The sequence below is a fragment of the Lathyrus oleraceus genome, chromosome 7 (assembly GCF_024323335.1).
Source record: "Lathyrus oleraceus cultivar Zhongwan6 chromosome 7, CAAS_Psat_ZW6_1.0, whole genome shotgun sequence".
NCBI lineage: Eukaryota > Viridiplantae > Streptophyta > Magnoliopsida > Fabales > Fabaceae > Lathyrus > Lathyrus oleraceus.
In genome coordinates, this window is record NC_066585.1 from 279111911 (window position 1) to 279133553 (window position 21643).

At 33.0% G+C, this 21643-nt stretch overlaps 3 protein-coding genes across 3 annotated transcripts; 2 read left to right on the forward strand and 1 right to left on the reverse strand.

Moving 5' to 3' along the window:
- On the forward strand, positions 1-1478 carry LOC127106519 (glucan endo-1,3-beta-glucosidase). The gene is made up of 2 exons (XM_051043803.1): positions 1-299; positions 406-1478. The coding sequence occupies exons 1-2, from the start codon at positions 239-241 to the stop codon at positions 1338-1340; spliced, it is 996 nt and encodes a 331-aa protein (XP_050899760.1). The 5' UTR covers positions 1-238; the 3' UTR covers positions 1341-1478.
- Positions 1479-9543: 8065 nt separating this feature from the next.
- Positions 9544-10581, reverse strand: LOC127106520 (uncharacterized). The gene is made up of 5 exons (XM_051043804.1): positions 10354-10581; positions 10167-10277; positions 10013-10094; positions 9827-9922; positions 9544-9728 (listed from the first exon to the last, which is right to left on the reverse strand). The coding sequence occupies exons 1-5, from the start codon at positions 10515-10517 to the stop codon at positions 9627-9629; spliced, it is 555 nt and encodes a 184-aa protein (XP_050899761.1). The 5' UTR covers positions 10518-10581; the 3' UTR covers positions 9544-9626.
- A 9428-nt stretch (positions 10582-20009) lies between these two features.
- LOC127106522 (glucan endo-1,3-beta-glucosidase) lies at positions 20010-21351 on the forward strand. The gene is made up of 2 exons (XM_051043805.1): positions 20010-20178; positions 20273-21351. Exons 1-2 carry the CDS (start codon positions 20124-20126, stop codon positions 21208-21210), a joined length of 993 nt encoding a protein of 330 aa, XP_050899762.1. The 5' UTR covers positions 20010-20123; the 3' UTR covers positions 21211-21351.
- Positions 21352-21643: the final 292 nt, after the last annotated feature.

Consider the following 21643-nt stretch of genomic DNA (forward strand, 5'->3'; position numbering starts at 1 on the left):
GAGTAAACGCAACTGGCAGATTACATACGCCATGCGACTTGTCAAAGCCATCGGTGTGGCGTTGTGATATCCTCATTTGCAGGGAATTCCATAAATTTCAAAATGTATATATTTTTTTCCATGGAGTGATTGACGGGGAAAATAATTTCATTAACATATAGTGACCCAATTGCCAAAACTATGCCTATATATAGGTTGCAAACTTATAGTTTTTATATAATCAAAAACAAACACAACCATGTCTATCACATTGGTGCTTATTGGAGTATTGTTATCTTCTACTGCAGTAGAATTTACGGGTCTATTACTATTTCTTTCATTTTTTATGAAACATTTATTTATCAAACTTTTGGTACATTTGGTATTTGGTCCAATTATTAATATGAATTTATATTAAACATGCAGGTGCACAATCCGTAGGTGTTTGTTATGGAGGATTTGGAAATAATCTCCCAACAAGGCAAGCAGTGATAGATTTATACAAATCAAATGGAATTGGTAAAATCCGCTTATACAATCCAGATGATGCAGCACTTCAAGCCCTAAAAAATTCAAACATAGAGGTAATCCTCGGCGTCCCGAACGACGTTCTTAAATCACTCACGAACGCTCAGGCCGCCGCTGATTGGGTCAACAAAAACGTAAAACCGTATTATCCAAGTGTGAAAATCAAATACATTGCAGTCGGGAATGAGATTCACGCAGATTCGCCCGAAGCAAGTTCGGTTCTTCCCGCATTGCAAAACATTCAAAACGCGATATCTTCGTCCAATTTAGGCCAGATTAAAGTGTCTACCGCGATAGACACAATTCTAATTGGAAAATCTTACCCGCCAAACGATGGCGCTTTTAGCGACGGTTCAGTTGGTTACATAAGGCCTATTGTTAACTTTTTAGTTAGCAACGGCTCACCACTTCTTGCTAATGTGTATCCTTATTTCTCATATGTTAATAACCAACAAAGCATTGGTCTTGACTATGCTTTGTTTACAAAACAAGGGAAGAATGAAGTTGGTTACCAAAATTTATTTGATGCAATTTTGGATTCAATTTATGCTGCTCTTGAAAAAGTAGGGGGTTCAAATGTGAAGATTGTTGTGTCTGAAAGTGGGTGGCCATCTGAAGGTGGAACTGGAGCTAGTGCTGGAAATGCTGCAACATATTATGGGAATTTGATTAGGCATGCTAAGGGTGGGACTCCTAAGAGGCCTAATGGACCTATTGAGACTTATCTTTTTGCTATGTTTGATGAAAATCAGAAGCCAGGTCCTGAAATTGAGAGACACTTTGGACTCTTTAGGCCTGATAAATCACCAAAGTATCAACTAAGTTTCAATTGAGATATACTAGTGATTGGTGGTTATGCATAATAAATAAACTAAATGTAACTTGTAATAAAAAGGGTACCTAGTGCTCATATGGTTACTTTTAGATATTTACACTAATGAATAATGATAACAAATTCTGTTGTGTACTCACACTTGTATGTTTTCTCTACCTATTAGTTATTTTTTTTACTAAAAATAAGGTATTAATTAGTTGGAATTGGTGGGTTGTGTCGGAAACAACTCAACTTTTTTTAGTTAAAATTTAAAAAGATGAAGCTGTGAAGAAACTCATAAGATTAAATTAATAATACAAAATGGTAAAATACTTATACAAATGAAAAAATTAAAGTGATTTGAATATATATATATATATATATATATATATATATATATATATATATATATATATATATAAAAGTGGATCTATATCATCGACTCTCAAGTTGTTGGTTGAGTATGTAATGATGAGACAAAACAATGCCGTACTTTGATGGTGAAATTACAAAAGAAAAAAAATTATCTATGTAAATAACACTTACTTAAATTAAAAGAGAAAAAAATTGTGATTTTATGTTTGAATAAATTTTAATGATTGACTCAACAAACAAGATCCGATATTCTAAGCATCATCAAAGAATGAATTTGAATTAAAAAGCACGATATTTTTCAAATTATGGATGATCAAAGGACGAGTAAAGTAGGGTTATATGTAACTCAAACTCGACCCTAACACTAGATCGGGTCAATTATATAGACCCAAACTAGACTATAAACTCGATAAATCTCTATGCGATACGAGTCTAATAAGGACGAGACATGATAAAGACAAGACCGAATTGATTCCAAGGCAAGTCACATATTCACAAATATTATTTTTGAAAAATAGTTTCATTTTTTTTATAGTCTATTGTAGTGTTACATTTGTGAAAATCCCCAAATAAGAGTGATGTGAGGGTTCCCACCTAATGAAGTGACACACGACACTGGAGAAGTTATCCCTCCATATAAGACATGTGTGCAATGCCATTATCCTTCCATCAGGTATGCAGACTGAGTTGTACCATGACCTCTTGAATAATAGGTAGTCAACAACATCCCTCTGTCAAAGAGGAGCAGTTACCACCTCCTAGAATTTTCTAAGTTTTAGGCCAAAAGCCTATATAAATACCACTCCTCAAATGGGATAAAGGACATATGATAACTTACTCATAATACTATAAATATAATGCTTACATACAGAGTCTCTCACCTCACATGAGTAGGTCCTTTAAACCACCGTAAACACCCTACACTATTTTTCATGAGTTTAGACAAAATAAACTTGATCTTCTCATCCACCACATTAAAGATAAATTTTCCACACTTAATGTCTAATACGGTTGCAGCAGTGGCGAGGAAAGGTCTACCTAAAATAATAAGGATTTAGGAATCCTCCTCCATTTCCATGATGAAAAAATCGATGGGGGTATGGACAAGTATCCTATCCTTATGAGAACATCTTCCAATATTTCTACCATATATTTTGTGGATCGGTCGGCTAATTGAAAGGATATATTTGTGGATTGCATCTCAACGAGGTTAATATTTTCTAAAAACTGTTAGGGCATTAGGATAACACTAGCCATTATATCACATCTCTCTCTCTCTCATACATATACACAACTTATGGTTCCAATAACAGAAGGAATTGAAAAACCCGTCGGATCTTTTAGCTTATGTAGTAATGTATTTAAACTATTGAGTTTCACTCTTATGCAAGTGTCATTGTTTTCTTATCTTCCAAATTTTATTTGTTTGACATAATCTCTTTAAGTAATTTGGCATATAATGGTATCTAAGATAGAGCCTTTATGAAGGAAATATTGATATATAGATTTTTTTACCAACTTTACAAATTTCTTAATGCTTTCTTCTATTTTTTCTTTATAAATAAGGGATTAATTGTTTATAAGACGTATGAGTAACATATGATTTCTCTTTTCCTTCTTCCACAATCTCATTTGTGGGTTGGAACTTTTCACTCTCCTCGCCTTTTCTCTTATCCTTTCACTAGTGTCATGTAGTGATTTTTTATTCCTTAATGTGACAACATTCAAATGTATCCCGAAATGTTCTAGAAAGAGTAGATGATGATACTTGTTGTTTTTCTACTCGAGAGATTTGAGTCTTCAAGATTTTGTTATGTATGGTCATTAGATCAAATTTAGACGCTAATTGTCTAAGAATTTCATTGATATGCATGTTTTGGTTTTTAAATTCCTCATTTTTCTTAGCTTGGGCCATGACAAATTCTCCATCATGATTGGTTGTTATCTTTAAATCTCAATCTTAACTAATTCACTTTTATTGTTTGAATATGGATTATTATATTCAAAAGGGCTTGTATGCTTATTGCTATTGTGGCAGGAAGTTAATGTTAAGAGTCCCACATCGGACAATATATGATCTGAACATGTGTTTATAAATGGAGGCAATCACACATTCTTAACGGTTAATGGTACATCGATTGATTATGAATTGACAGTTGGTTAAGTTATGAAAGTGTTTGTTTGTTAAGATTATTCAGGATTGAGTCTATTTATGTAATTTTATCTATTTAGATTGATTATACTTTTATTTAGACTAATTGAATAATGCTCCGGTCTTTGTATTTCTCCGTTTTTGTTTAATACATCTTTTTCTTTAAAAAAGTACTAGCTTTATTATAGATAGTGTTTGTAAAATATATAATAAATTTTAATAAAATATATAATAAATGTTTGTAAGTTTTAATATAGAGAATTTTATTATAAGTTTTAGTAAAATATATTAATTATAAAAATTTAATATAAAAATTATATATTATAATTAAAATTAAACAGCATAAATATTATTTTTTTAGCACAACACTTAGACATTTTTAACGTAATTGAATGAAATAAGTATGGATATTATAGTTTGATTTTAAATATATATACCGAATTGTTAGACTTAACTTTTATATATTTTAAATATTTTAAGTCGGTATAATTTTCTTATTTGATTTAGTTTTATTTTAAAAATATTTATTGAAAATAAATATTTATCTTAAGTTTTTTTTATGTATTAATTCTTAACAAATTTTATTATGTAATTTTTATGTATTTATTAATAAAATATTTTGTTATATGTTTTTTATTAACTAATAGAAAATGCGGGTGATGTATTTTTTGATGTTACATAATAATAATAATAATAATAATAATAATAATAATAATAATAATAATAATAATAATAATAATAATAATAATAATAATAATAATAATAATAATAATAATAATAATATTGTGTCATATCATGTATTATTGACAATCTTGTGTTTGGTATTATTGATATTTATTATTAACAAATATTTTTCCGGCACTTTTTGTATCGTTGACATATATTTACCCCATGTATTATAATACTTAATAGTGCTATTAATTAATTAATATTTTCATTAACAAATTTTGTCAACTATATTTTATTTATATATATCTTGTACTTTTTATATTTATCGTCTATTTTTTTTTAATTATATCAATGTCTTTTTAAATTTATAAAAATACCTATATATATATCTCATGTATGTGTTTTATCAAAAATGGAATTCATATATTATAACTATTCTTTATCTTATATAAAAATTATTTAAAAAATATTAAATTTAACTAATTTATTAAAGATAAAGTACGTGTCCCGTGTACATTTCAATAGTTTTTAGTTGATTTATTTTATAAAAAATAACGTGAAAATTTGTAAAAAACTATAGATAGTGTAATAAAATTGTTGTTTATAATTATAAATAAACTTTACTTTTAATTAATTATTTAAAGACAAATACTATATGATTTTAATTATAAATAATTATTTTTATTTTATTGAAGATATTAGAAAACATAAAATTAGGCTAATCAAATATAATACCCAAAGATTGAGTTCTTGAAGAATGTATGGGTCTTGTGAGGGTGTTTTTCTCAATGTTTCACATTTAAATAATATGTTAGACAATTTTCAGTGGTGTTACTCATATTTTAGTTCTTTGTGTGACTCATTAGACATATTATTTAGAAACAACACATTCATTTTTCATTATGCAAACCTAAAGAATTTCCCAAATTTTTACCTCATATATTAAGATATTATTCATACATTTTATTTTAATTAAAAATATTAATTTAAGTATTATGATTAAAAAAGAAGAAATAAATACATTAACTTATTTGACAGTGAATTGTTAAAAAGAGAAGAATAAATACAACAAACTATTTAATTTATTATTTGGCAAATGAATGACACATTGCTTCACAATGCAATGGTTTTTTATTATGGAAAACTCTTGTTCATTTTAAAGATTTTTTTTTAAATAACCAATTTTTTTAAATAAAATTTTAAAATAATCAAAATTTAAAAAAATATATTAAAATATTTTTTTTCTACGGATACGCCAGTTGAACTGGTACATCCAACTAACCTACATAGGAGGTGCCAAGGTTGTGGGCGAATGCATGCAAAGCCAATGCATATAGGTGTCACGTGCATGCCTTGATGCCACATGTATTGGCGCATGCATACACTATATAGTGTATGCGCCAATGCATGTGGCGCATGCTCCTTTTATATATATATATATATATATATATATATATATATATATATATATATATATATATATATATATATAATAATTTTAAATGTTATAATTATAATTAATTAAATGAAATATTGAAAATAAAAATTATATTATATTTAATAAAAAAATTACATAGAATTGACAAGAAATTCAATGACTCGCCCGATTGAAACGCCCCCAGATCCATAGTAGTGAATCGTATAATTGGTGTTTTTGCTGTCCAAACTGCATCATCATCATGGTTAACCTGATGATCAAGACCCATATATGGCCTCCAGATAAACTGTACAAGAATATGACATGATTAAATGATATGTAATTGGATAATTTTTTTAAATCAAATGTAGAGTTGTGTAGTAGTATTACATCATCTGATCCAATGTGGTCTAATATAGTTTGCGATAGACTACTACATCGTGTTTCGGGCACCTGTTGTAGTTCATCCATTTAACTGACCACCTTGATCGAAAACATTTGAAAAATATTATTTACAGTTAGTTGTAACATAAAGTCTAATAAATTAGATGGTAAAATTTTAAACTTACTTTGTTGCAAAGGGGAATATGAGTTACTGCCCGTTTACCGGGGCGAGTGACGACATTCTTGACCAACCCCATGCTTGACCAACTCCATGGGTCCAGTTCACACATGCATGATCACGAACCCAATGCAAGACCATCGCAAACTTAGCTCTCAGTTAATATGCGATAAAATTTTGTCTGTCATTAACGATAATCCGTCGTTAAAGGTGAGTACAATAATCTCGCATATTGTAACACAATACAACTATACTCCATCATACAGGAAGGCTTAGATAGCTAGGACAAAGGAGGTTGAAAAAGTGTATGGCAATTGAGAGGAGTCTTATAAACAAATTCCAAAATACTTGGTGACTTTTAAACAGTATGCTCCAGAGACTATTGTCAAGTTGGAAACGTTGTCGGCGTATACCCAAGACGGGACTTGTGCTATTGAAAATAGAATATTCCACCGAATCTTATGGACGTATCAACCATGCATCAAAGATTTTTCTTTCTGTGAACCTATTATACAAATTGATGGTACATGGTTGTACGAAAAATATAAAGGAACACTACTGATGGTAGTGGCACAAGATGACAACAACATGATTTTCCCAATTGCTTTTCCCCTAGTTGAAGGGGACACTGCTGAGGGATGGAGTTTTTTCCTAAAAAATCTCCGATTGCACGTTGCTCCTCAACCTAACTTATATTTGATCTCTGACCGACACCCTTCAATAGTGAGTGCCTACAAAAACATTGATAATGGCTGGCAGGATCCTCCGTCGACGCATGTCTACTGCATTAGACATATCGCTCAAACTTTTATGCGGAAGATCAAAGACAAACGTTGCGGAAGAAAGTTGTCAATGCAGGGTATGCATTAACATAACCTTCTTTCAAACACTACTGTGAAGACATCAGATTGTCAAATGCATATGCAATACGGTGGATCGACAATATTCCATTGGAGAAGTGGACTAGGGTATATGGAAACGGTCAACGTTGGGTCCACATAACAACAAATCTCGTGGAATCAATGAACTTTGTCTTCAAATGCATCCGACACCTACCTATAAACGCTTTAGTGCAAACAACCTATTTCAGGCTAGGGGCGCTGTTTGAGACCAAACATTCCAAATTGAGTTCAGTGTTACAATTTGGGCAGTTGTTCAGTGATGATTCAATGAAATTCATTAGACACGAAGATGCCAAAGCTAACACACATGTGGTCACGGTGTTTGGCCGTACTAAAGGTTGGTAAAATGTTACTGAGTCCATAGATCACAATGAAGGCATACTTAAGGGACAATATAGAGTGAAACTAGATAGAGGTTGATGCGAATGCGGAGAGTTCCAAGCCTTTCGTATGCCCTACTCCCATGTCATAGCGGCATGTTCAAATGTTCGACGGGATCCATCCTACTTACTATCCGACGTTTACAAAGTCATAAACCTCTCAAATGTTTACAAAATTAGATTTTCAGTGATAGCAAAAGAGGATTATTGGCCTGAATATCAAGGGGACATTCTCTAGCACAATGAAGTAATGCAAAGAAAGAAAAAGGATCATCCAAACAACACCCGTATTCGAACCGGAATGGATACAGCGAACAAAATGGTTCAATTATGTAGTTCATGTCGTCAGCCTGGTCATAATCGTACTAACTGTCCCAGTGTTGGAACAAGCATAACAAGATAATTTTAATTGTATCTCTTTTGATTTATATTAAAAACAACATTTATTTCATATGATAACTTTGTAAGAAAATACCATCACAAACAAATACAACACATTCAACACACAAGCAACAACACAACAGACTACAACAAATAAAATACCATTACTATAACTATGCGATTACAACCATCAAAACAATTTTGAACATATTATACATCATCCTGTGAACGTCTCTATCAGTCTTAATATCCACCCATACACGAACTTCTCCATTTTGGTTGAACGTGGACTCAAGTCATTTAATTCTTCTAATCCTTTCACCCTCTGCAATTGCTCCATCTAACCAATGGTTCAACGTTCGATTAAGACGTTCGAACGATTCTATATTCCAAAGTCGAATCTTTATCGAAGGTTGCACTGCTGAAAAGATTAAATCGCCATTTCTCATGTGAATGTATTCAGACATGATTAAAGAAAACAAAATTGAAGGAGATTGAAGAAATTGAAGGAAACGGAAGGAGGGTAAGAAGTTGTCTGAAAAAATATGGGAGATGCGCATGGTATTTATAGAAGAACCAAAGTATGCATGCACCAATGCACTAGGCTCCACACACACTAACACATGCATGCATCAATGCATGTGGCATACACACACATGCATGCGCCAATGCATGTGGCACCTACATGCATTGGTTTTGCATGCATGCGCCCACAACACTACGCCAAACAAGACCTTAGACAGCGCTTTTTTTGGCCTTAGACAGCGCTTTAAAGCGCTGTCTAAACCTCCGCTGCTAAAGGTTTAGACAGCGCTTTTTTAAATCTTAAAAGCGCTGTCTAAGCCCCCCCCTTAGACAGCGCTTTGGCCAAAAGCGCTTTCTAAGACCCTCCTATTTTAATTTTTTTAGGTATACCTTAGACAGCGCTTTTGGCCAAAGCGCTGTCTAAGGGGGGGGGGGGCTTAGACAGCGCTTTTCAAAAAGCGCTGTCTAAGCCCCCTCTATTTTAATTTTTTTAGGTATACCTTAGACAGCGCTTAAGGCAAAAGCGCTGTCTAAGGGGGGGGGGGGGGCTTAGACAGCGCTTTTCAAAAAGCGCTGTCTAAGCCCCCCCCCTTAGACAGCGCTTTTGCCTTAAGCGCTTTCTAACCCCCCTTTAGACAGCGCTTTTTACAGAAGCGCTGTCTAATGTATACGAAAATTTTTGAAGCTTTTGTTTTAAACCACATTTTTTCCAGGTTTATAAACCAGAATTTCTACCTGTTTTCAACCAGATTTTGACAGACAGTTATCACATTTTATACATGCCATTTTGGCCTTTTTTCTACCAATTTTTGGCTAACAAATATATATATATATACCAATTCAAACCAATTTTGCCTTAAATGTATCAAAATATATACAAATTTATGTACACATTTACAAGTCATTACATATACTACAAATGTACACATTAATTACACAAATTTATGAAAAAACTTTGAGCTCTATCATGAATTGACACCACTCCTCTTTGATTTCGTCCACTTGATCCTTTGTATAAAATGCACACTTGAATTCCTCAAAGTACTACATAATAATATAACATATTTTGAATTAATTCCAACTATTTAATTATATGAGATATGTGTAAATATAAAAATAACTCATAAGTTAGAAATACATACATCGGTGGGAATCACTAATCGGCCCAAAGCAAGAGTATCTCGCATAAACCTCAACACGAAATACCCGCAATCTATTTGATTACGTTGTTGAGGACACTACATGAAAAAAAAATATGGATTATAAATCCTAAGTTTTATCAAGTGTCATCACTAATATAATAAAAAATATGGTAATTAAAAATATACCGCCACTTTAATCCATGTAATGCGGTTGGCGCTCCTCCTTGAGGTTTGGATATCTCGTTGGGCCCGAAAAGCTTGTAGGACGCTAATAAAATAAAAATGAAGCAATTAGAACAATTCACATAAACTAAGAAAATTTTTGAACATTCTCACTTACGTGTCAATTAGGTTCTTCATATCCGGGTATGTTGTCCAATCATTTCCTAACGAGTCAAGATAATACACAATTTCTCGGATAGGATTGATTGCGAGCAACAACCAATGTCCACTGTAATGATTAGGCAAATGTTAGATGGTAACTTGGAAAATAATTATAATAGATGAATTTAGAATGAAATGCTAACCCGGTATTAAACGGTATAAAAAACAACTTCTCCGCATCTTTATTCTCCATGAGGATCTGAAGAACATACTCCGTCACGGTATGCGGTCTACTTAAGATTAAACCTAAGTTGACGGTCGCGGGTGCTAAGAATCCGAATGACTCGTCCAAATCATTGGGGCGCATCAATTTGTCATACAAAAACCTAATATAAAAACATCATTAACACCTCTTTTGAAACATAAAGTAAACCGGATTAACATAAAGTAAACATCATTAACATAAGTTGTTTAATTAATAAAACAAAGTAGACCGGATTTACCTAATATATGTGTTGACAACGTTGACGCCGATTTCTTCATGACCAAAAACTTGCATGAAGTCTTCATTACCAATCATTTGGTCGTAATCAAAGCCGAAAATCCCTACCTCCATATGTACATTCCGAACACCTCCGGTCGGTATATCGGTCATCTCTATAAATGTCCTGAGGCACGACCTATACTTGGCGGTAGGTTTTTTCCTAGCTACGGTCTTCTTAGCACCAGAACTTTTTACCCGTGCGGAGGCGTTGCTAACCTCCTTTTTTTGTTGTGCGGAGGCATTGCTAACCTCATTTTCTTTTGATTTGGATTTTGTGGGAGTCTATTTAACATAACCAAGGAAAATATGTAAGTAAAATTTTAAGCATAAATTTTAAACTTTGAATATACACATTAAAGTTAACATAAGTTTTAAGCATACCTCATATCCTACGCATATGAGGTTTGTCGGCCATGCAACAAACGAACCTACTGCTTCGTGCACCGTTGTTGCATCCGAATCATCGCTAGGATATGGTAATGCTGCATTCGGCTCAACTGCAATATCAACTGATACCTTCAAACATCCAGCAGGGAGCTCTCTAGTGTGGAGTAATACTCCGCTAACGTTATGCACTTTTCCCTTGCCAACCATCCGATAGTATGGTGACGATAAATACAGCTGACAATGGGAAATGCCCTAAAACCAATAATAACAAGAAATCGTTAATGTGTATATATGTCAAATACATAATTTAAGCAAATAGTTCAATTTAAGACAATTATATGTAATTACCTCTGGAATGTTCGGCTGAAAGGTACAGTTGATACTGTTTTTGTCCGAAGCATCTTTGTATACCGTTGAGGCGCTAGCCTCTCTTTCTCTCCTCAGTGCATCAAGCTCAGCTTGCATGGCTTCCAATCTTGCATGAAGCTCCCGATTACTAGGAGCCTTTCCTTTTTTAACACTGAGGGAGGTCGGAGTGACTCCAAATCCCTTACCCCTCACCCGACCAGAATACTCAGGGACATCTAATGCCCGACTAAGTATGCTCTTAGTATCATCGGGAGATAGAGACTGAGATAGCTCCTCCTGAAAAATCAGATGAATACCGTATACTTGTCAAATATTTGTGTATAAAAATGTTATTCAATTAATGAAAAAATGTTATACTTACACATTTCTGGTATACGTTTAAAACTTCTTCTTGTGGAACTCCAGATTTGCCCACACGGGCTTCCTTCCACAAAACATGTGCAGGAAGAGATGTTTCTGAACTTTCCTCCTTCTGCAGCTACACATTAAGTCATACAATTTGATCAGATAAAACTAATATATGATGAACAAATTTGTTTTCGCAATTTATAAATACTTACCATGGATTGTTCTAAGCGTCCATATCCGACACGTCCTTTTCGGTACGGATATGCGGGACTTGATGCTCTTTCCTGATTTGTAGCACTTATTCTTTGAAAAGTCGGGTCTTGTCTTTTGGATTTGAAAGCTTCCCATTCTTCAGCCGATATCAAACTTTCATATTTTCTAGGAAGCTCCGCATCCACAAAATTACCATCCGCATCCTTAAGGAACTTGGATGATAAAAATGTCCGAAACCCTCTAAGAAGCTTTCCGGCCAATTTCATACAAAACCCTCTTCTTTCCTCTTCGATGTTAAAACATCGCTAAGAAAAACATACAGATTGATAGTTAGTATCGGTAATTGAAAAAACATAATTGATACCGTATAATTAAGGGCCAAATGATTGTACCTTTATCTCACTCCAAATTTTTTCTTTGGACTCTTTCAACTCTTTATTTCTCCAATCATCACATGTAATGGGAATTTCATTCCTTACTAGTGCACCGATGAAACTAGTTAAGGTATGCCCATTAGGTTCTATAAGTTGTCCCTGGTTGTTCCAAGAGACATCTAGTATGATGCCTCGAGATCTTCCTTGGACCACCCTTCGCATTACTGTGATGCCTCTTCGAATTTCTTCTTCCGCGGATACTTTACTAACTTCCTCATGTTGGTTATCAGCCATGTCTAACCTGTAATAAACCAAGGAAACCATCAAATATCAAATATAACTTATAATCAAAGCAATTGAAAACAAAAAAATAAAGAAATCATGCATTATCAGATATAACTTATAATCAAAGCAATTGAAAACAAAAATATAATGAAATCATGCATTATCACATATAACTTATAATCAAAACAAATGAAAAAAAATAAATAAAGAAACCATGGATAATTTACCTAAGTCACTAACATCTCTTTCTTTTCTTTGTTGGAATATTAATCACTTGTTTCTTAGCAATGCGTACGGATGAATTGATCCAAATTCCCTCATTATGATCGTTTCTTATATATGACTCATCCGGTATAAGATCCTCAACTTCATCATTTCTATTCAACTCATTCCGTCTAATGCATGACTCATTCTCAACATCAATATCACATTGATCGACACCGCTATCATCAGTCACTTTGTTAGAGAAAAGCACTATAGACCATTTTGTACTCTTCGGGTCATTCACATAGAACACTTGTTTAGCTTGAGATGCTAGAATAAAAGGTTCATCTTTGTACCCCACCCTAGTAAGATCAACTTGCAAAAATCCAGACTTATCCATTCGTATGCCACTACTATTCACCCACTTGCAACCAAAGATGGGAATCTGAAACTTCTCGTAATCAAACACCCAAATGTGCTCAATAACTCCAAAATATGACAAATTTGCATATTTGGGGTTTAAGTCCTTCATACTTGATATATGCATTGCTTCAGCTAGCACGGTGACACCACTATTTTGCATAGTACTCTTATCATCTTGTTCTTTGGTATAAAATGTGTATCCATTAATTGAATATGCGCTATGAGAAAACACATGCAAACTTGGACCATATGCCAAACATCTCAACCTCTCTGTTACCGAAGAAGGATCTGAAGAGCGCTTCAAATAAATATGATCCTTCAACCATTGTATGAAACTTTGATTGTGCTCTATAACTATCCAATTTTCATTTCTGTTCGGATTTAACCTTCGGAGTACATCCTTGTGCATTTCAACATATGGCTCAACCTCATTATTATTGTGCAGAACATACAAATGAACTTGATCCCGTTCATCCCTTGATATTGTCACAATTTTATTCCCAATTAATTTTTTACCTTCCATTTTGTCGAAAATCTGAGCTCTGGGGAGTCCAATCGATTGAACGTTAGACAAATATTCAGTACAAAACTCAACAGCTTCTTCAACAATGTATCGTTCAACAATACAACCCTCTGGTCGACTTCGGGATTTCACGTACCCTTTTAATATTTTCATATACCGTTCAGCAGGGTACATCCATCTCATATAAGCTGGTCCACACAACTGTGTCTCTTTCACAAGATGAACAACTAAATGAACCATTATGTCAAAAAAAGACGGAGGAAAATACATTTCAAGCTCACACAAGGTAATTACAATCTCTTTTTGTAGTGTTGGTAAGATCTCGGGATCGATCACCTTACTACAAATTGACCTAAAGAAAAAACACAATTTAGTTATGGCACTTCTTACTTTTTCTGGCAAAATAGAACGTATACCTATCGGTAGAAAATGTTCCATTATAACATGGCAATCATGTGTCTTCAAATTCTTCAACTTGAGGTCTTTCATAGAAACAAGTCTTCTGATATCAGATGAGTATCCTTCTGGAACCTTAACTTCACTCAGAGACTTACACAAATTTTTTTTCTCCTTTCTAGATAAAGTAAAAGCAGCAGGTGGTAGATATGTTCGTCTTCCTTTCTTCACGGGTGCTAATTCAGTTCTCATTCCCATTTTTAACATGTCCTCCCTTGCTTTAAGGCCATCCTTAGACTTGCCTTTTATATTGAGTAATGTACCGATAACACTTTCAAATACGTTTTTTTCAATATGCATAACATCGAGAAAATGTCTCACGTACAAAGACTTCCAATATGGCAATTCAAAAAATATCGACCTTTTCTTCCACCCACCTTTCACAATCTTATGTGCAAAAGGCTTGCCAAACTCAGTACGCACATCTTTCACCTTTTCAAAAACTTGTTCACCTGACAATGCGGGTGGAGCTCTACGATGTTCGGTGTCTCCATTGAATGCTTTTCTCCACCCACGGTAGTGATGTTTAGAATGTAAGAATCTACGATGACCGAGAAACACATTCTTCTGGCAAAGTTCCAATCGAATCGTATCGGTTCCGTCTTCACAAACAGGACACGCACGTTGACCTTTAATGCTATACCCAGATAGATTCCCGTATGCTGGAAAATCATTAATTGTGCCAAACAACATCGCCCTCAAATTGAAACTTTCTTTCCTATATCCATCATAAACCTCCACACCGTTCTCCCACAAAATCTTTAAATCTTCGATTAGAGGTGTCAAGTATACGTCTATGTCATTCCCTGGTTGTTTAGGCCCAGAGATTAACATAGATAACATCATGTACTTACGCTTCATACATAGCCACAGAGGTAGGTTATAAATCATAAGAATCACAGGCCATGTGGTATGTGAGATACTTTGAAGACCATGTGGGTTCATTCCATCAGTAGATAATGCCAATCGAAGGTTTCTTGCTTCTGATCCAAACTCAGGATAATCATTATCAATCTTCGACCACTGTGGTGAATCAGCCGGATGCCGATACATTCCATCAATAATTCTTTCATCTGCATGCCAAGTAAGATGTCTTGCATCGGTTTCACTACGAAACATGCGCCTAAATCTCGGAATTATCGGAAAATACCATAAGACTTTTGCGGGAGATAATCTTTTCTTATAACGAGACAAACCGCATTTAGGGCACTCAGTTAACATTGCATATTCGTTACGAAACAAAATGCAATCGTTAGGACAAGCATGTATCTTATCATAGCTCATGCCAATAGAGCACAACATTTTTTTTGCCTCATAGGTTCGATTAGGAAGAACATTATCATCCGGTAGCATTTCTCTCATAAGGCCCAACAACTCTGTGAAACTTTTATCCGACCATCCATTGCCCGCCTTTAAGTTGTACAACTTTAATACCGCAGAAAGTCTTGAGAATTTAGTGCAACCTTTGTACAACGGTTTCTCTGCATCGCTTATCATCCTCTCAAACATTTCAGGACAATCATGAAGATCTTCTTCCAGTGCTTCTACAATCTCTTCAACTCGATCACAATCGTATGTTTCCGTGTCTTTGTCGTATGAAGCATAGGTCGTACTACTTTTTCCACTCGATTCAACATTCTCGTTAATTTTCTCACCATGAAATATCCAACACTGATAACTTTGATCAATTCCATGCCTCAGCAAATGCGATTTCAATCCATGTGCGTCAACCTTACCAATATAACAACAACGCAAGCAAGGACAATGCATTCGTCTGGGGTTTTCAGCGTGTTGAACAGCATACTTAACGAATTCCAAAACCCCACTCTCGTACTCTTTGGTCATTCGATCGGCACAGATCCATGTTTTATCCATGGTTTTCCTACTTATTAAAGTAAACAATTAATCTAGACGAAAATACATAACTAAGGTAGTATCTTTGAACATTCAACTGGTCAAAACTATTATTCCATAGTAGTTTCAATGAACATTCAAATTGATTTCAAAATACATTCACCAAAATCCATTTAACATCCTAACTAGTATTCACCTGTCACCAAACTTTGTAGCTTGTTCTTTTCAGACTAGCATGAGTTAGTAAATTGATACACTAACTACTACTTTAACTCCTATTAGCATTTCAATAACTGATTTCAAAATACACTAATAAACCTTGTCCATTCAATATTAACTAACTTACTAATTTTATTTGCCAATTCAAACATGACTAACCAACTTTCCTAAATAACTAACTGAATCACATTTCAAATTTCATAACAGTCCTACTAACAAAACTGTTCTAATTAATCTCTAACAGTCTCTGACACATAATTAACAGTTTCATAGCTAACTATCGAATCAACTCAACTAACAATCATATTATCAATAACCAACTAACTACTTTTCACTAACTTACTAACTTAACTAACATTTCAAACTAACACTTTAATTCCCTAAACACTAACTGATTCAACTTCAAAACCAACATTCAACCCTAAGGCAACAGAATAAACTTCAAAATCTCAAAATTTGGGTCATTTTATATAACTGAGTTTTCACACATAATACAGAACCAACATTGGTGATACAGAAAAATATGACTGAGTTTTCAACAGAAGCAACATTGGTGATACAGAAAAATACAGAAAAATATAAAATGGGGCAAGAGTTTTCACACATAATGTTCATCTATAACACATTATATAAAATCAAATATCACTCACAAACCATAAACATTCACATATGCAAGAATGAATACAATGTAGTCATTACCTCTACTTCAACATGCATTTGGTACCAAAGTTATTTAGGGTTTGAGAAAGAGACTTATCAAGGTGTGGTTATGGTGAGAAGTACGTGAGCACCGCCGGTACAGTGAGAAGGTAGGGTTTGTTTCGCTGCCGGTATAGTGAGAAGAAATACGTGAGCACCGCCGTACAGTGAGAAATTTAGGGTTTGTTTCCAGAGAGAAATACGTGAGCACGGCCGCCGAGAGTGAGAAGGTAGGGTTATTGTGTGAGTTGAGAAGAAGGAAAACAAAAGCGCTTTTGTGGAAATGGCGTAAGTTTTTGAGGTGAGTGAAGAAGAGGGAAAACAAAATAACAGAGAACGAAAGCGCTTGTGGTCTGAAATTTTATTTTAATAAGACCTTAGACAGCGCTTTTGTGTAAAGCGCTTTCTAAGGTATGCCTAAGACAGCGCTTTCCAAAAGCGCTTTCTAAACCCCCCCTTAGACAGCGCTTTTGGTTTTAATTTTTTTTTTTAATTTAAAGACTTTAGACAGCGCTTTACCAAAAGCGCTGTCTAAAGTCTATATTTATAAGCGCTTTCTAAAAGCGCTGTCTAAGGGGGGGTCTTAGACAGCGCTTTTAGAAAGCGCTGTCTAAGACCCCCCATTAGACAGCGCTTTTATTATTTTCTTGGAACATTTTCCGTGTTTGTTTTTTATTTTAACCTTAGACAGCGCTTTCTTTTAAAAGCGCCGTCTAAGATGCGCTGTTAAAAGTCATTTTTGGCGTAGTGCAACATTGGCTCTTCCTATGTAGGTTAGTTGGATGCGTCAGTTCAACTAACACATCAATAGAAAAAAGTGGTTATATTGATATTTTTTAAAAAAATTTGATTATTTTACGATTTTATTTTTAAAATCGATTATTTAAAAAAAATCCATTTTAAAACTCTCCACTTTAGCCTAGCAAACCCATAAAAAAACTTTCATTGGAGTTACTCTTTAATGCTAAAAATGATTGTATTACGACCTTCCATATTCAACTTTGGTCTGAGTTTAAATGAACCTCCCTTAAATAGACAATGAGATTGATGCCTCTTGGATGAGTCAGTGGCATGATTGGACACCAACTTTTCAATTTTATTTGTGTTTTGTATAAATTATTGGCTCCAACAATTTCTTAAATATTATTTTGGTTTTTAGCACTCATTTTTGAAAATTATCTAACTAAAGGATTATAATTGACTCCAGTTATTTTCAATAATATTATAAAATAATCTTGATTTCGACCAATTCATTAATGACACATAGAGGGTGTTCAATTCAAACTGATCAAAATAAAAATCATAAATCGAAAAAAAAATCATAAATCATAAAAAAAAATAAAAAATGATTAGATGTATTTGGATGTTATTTTGTAAAAACTGCTCGATTTGAATTAGATTTTTCATTAATTTTTTAAAATCGATCCAAATCAAACTGAATCTTATGTATGTATTTTTATACTTACTTATTTTTTATTAATATGATATGATTGTTTTAATTTATTATTCGTTTATAATTATTTTTTTAATATTACTTATTAGTTTAATTTACTATATTTATTTTTATTGTTCATTTGTTTCAACCATAAAATATTAATTTTTAATATATTATATATTATATATTATATCAAATATATTATTTATTATAATTTTTATAATCTTAATAAAAAATATAGTTTATAATTAATTATTCAAGAACCGATCCAAATTAAACCGCTTCAAATTGAATCGGATAAGATCAAATTTTTTTAATCAATCATTCAAAACTAAACGAAACTGTGAAAAGATTTATCTTTAAATCGAATGAATTTTTACCTTAAAATAATTCAAACTGTACCGCAAACACTTCTAATGACACGTATTTGTCTGAGTTCATTTTTATATGCTTACCGGTTATTTATTTTCAAATGAATAATATGGAAAAGATTAATTAGTTTATTTTATAAAAATTATGAGTTATATATTTTGAAAATTCTCATTTTTATTTAAAAATATAAATTAAACCAACTAATTAATTTGTGATTAATTTTTAAGTGTGGTACAAAAATATTCATTTTTATTAGTATATATACACTTTTGTGTTATTAATTAATTTGAAAGAATCTATATAAAAATATTATTAAATAGTTTTGAATAAAAAGATTTATAGTAGTATTATTAATTATAAAATTAATTTATTGTAGCATTAAGAGTAAAATTTCAAAATAACCCTTTAAAAAGACAACATGACATGACAAGAAAAAAAACATAAAAGGTTAGGTTTGTAAATTTAGTTGTAGTTTGTTTTCTCAAGTTTATTTATAACCAATACTACTTCTATGTCCTAACAATAATTATATCTAGGAAAGGTAGAAGCATTTTTTTTATGTGGCATAGATTACTACTGCATTAATGCATGGGCTTTGTGCAATTAACCATGTCATACTTACGTATGAGTTTAACGTTATGGTGACGTTGTCCTACTAGCCTTTAGTGTTATAGTGGTTACTAATGTCTAGTCTAGAATATGTTATAAATGTCGTGTGCCCCATATAGCTATAAGTTTCTTTGAAATGGTCAGTATATATATTCAAGTTGGCTTTTCCAAAGAAAAGTCATGAATTGATGGATATTATGCATTAAATTGGAAAGACTAGTTCATAAGAAAAGTCCAACCAAATATGATACGATCTCCATCACTTACAAAATCAGATTCTTCTTCAAATAATTTGTTATTTGCTTGAAGTTCATTAAACTACTCAAATTCAATCCCTTCATTTTTTATTAGAAATTCAATAACTTATTAAACATATGACCATTCAATAAACAAATGTATATGCAATTGCACCACCGAAAATATGGTTGGAATTAAAAAACATAGCATTAACTTTAGTTGAGTTCTTGAAGGGGCTAAAAGTCCTATGTTATTGGAGGGCCACTCTGCAATTAATACAAAATATGGACTTCATGAAATGTTGGCTTATTCTTATGCATATAAATATGGATTATCTGGTGGAGTAAAAGATATCAAAGTTGTGTACTTCCATTTTGGTATCATTCATCAAACAATATATTACTAAAAAGAAACACTTCAATATGTCTAATATTTTTCTGCTTATTGGTATACTGTCTATTGGATTAGCATTTACAGGTAATTACAGTAATATATATTCATAATTAATTTTATTATATTAATGACTATAAGGTTGCGAGTTCGAATTCTGACAAAGTGTATGTCTTTGCAGGTGCACAATCCATAGGAGTTTGCTATGGAATGATTGGCAATAACCTACCATCCAAGCAAGAAGTTGTGGATTTATATAAATCAAAAGGCATTAACAGAATGCGTTTATATTATCCAGATGAAGAAGCTCTTCAAGCCCTTAGAGGTTCCAACATTGAATTGATTCTTGATGTGGCTAAGGAAACCCTTTCTTCTCTTGTAAATGCCAATGAAGCCACAAACTGGATCAACAAATTTGTTAAACCCTACTCACAAGATGTTAAAATTAAGTACATCACTGTTGGAAATGAAATCTACCCTAATGACAATGAGGCCCAGTACATTCTCCCTGCATTGCAAAACATTCAAAACGCAATTTCTTCTGCTAATTTACAAGGCCAAATCAAGGTCTCTATAGCAATAGCCATGTCTTTGATTCAGAATTCTTATCCACCTAACAATGGTGCTTTTATTGACCCAGCAAGGTCTTATATACAACCAATAATTAACTTCCTAGTGACCAATGGGTCACCATTTCTTGCAAATGTGTATCCATACATCGCTTATGTCGGGGATAAACAAAACATTCATCTTGATTATGCTCTTTTTAATCAACAAGGAAACAATGATGTTGGTTATCAAAATCTCTTTGATGCGCAGTTGGATTCAGTATACGCTGCTCTTGAGAAAGTCGGGGGTTCTAATTTGCAGATTGTTGTGTCTGAGAGTGGATGGCCATCTGCTGGTGGAGATGGGGCAACACCGGAAAATGCTGCCACATATTATAGTAATTTGATTAATCATGTTAAGAGTGGGACCGTGAAGAAACCTGGTATGGCTATTGAGACTTATTTGTTTGCCATGTTTGATGAAAATCAGAAGAATGGTGCATCAACTGAACAACATTTTGGTCTCTTTAATCCTGATAAATCGCCTAAATATCAAATAAATTTCAATTAGATAAATTAATGGATGATTTTTACAAAAAATATATATGTAGCTAAGTATTGCATTCTATGAATAATTGTGCCAGAGTGCACATGACGTTGTTGTTGTTAGCATGTTACTATTTATATAATGAAAGGTGATATACTTGTTTAATTCTCACTTTCTATTATGGTCTGTGTTAGATAGTATGCTGTAAAACATCAAAATTGATTTTTTTCTCATATTCTTATGTCAAATTTGAGTTTGTTCGGAAGAGATAAAAAACAATTTTTGCATTAGATAAACATATTTTCATGTGTCAGATATTATATATGGATTTTCTATCGGAATTTTCTTACTTAACCGTCCTTCACACACAAGTACGGAAGAAGGGAGCAGTGATTAAACAAGGTAGACGATAATCCTATTTTAGGTGAGACTTGGAAATACAAGTCCTTCTGGCTAA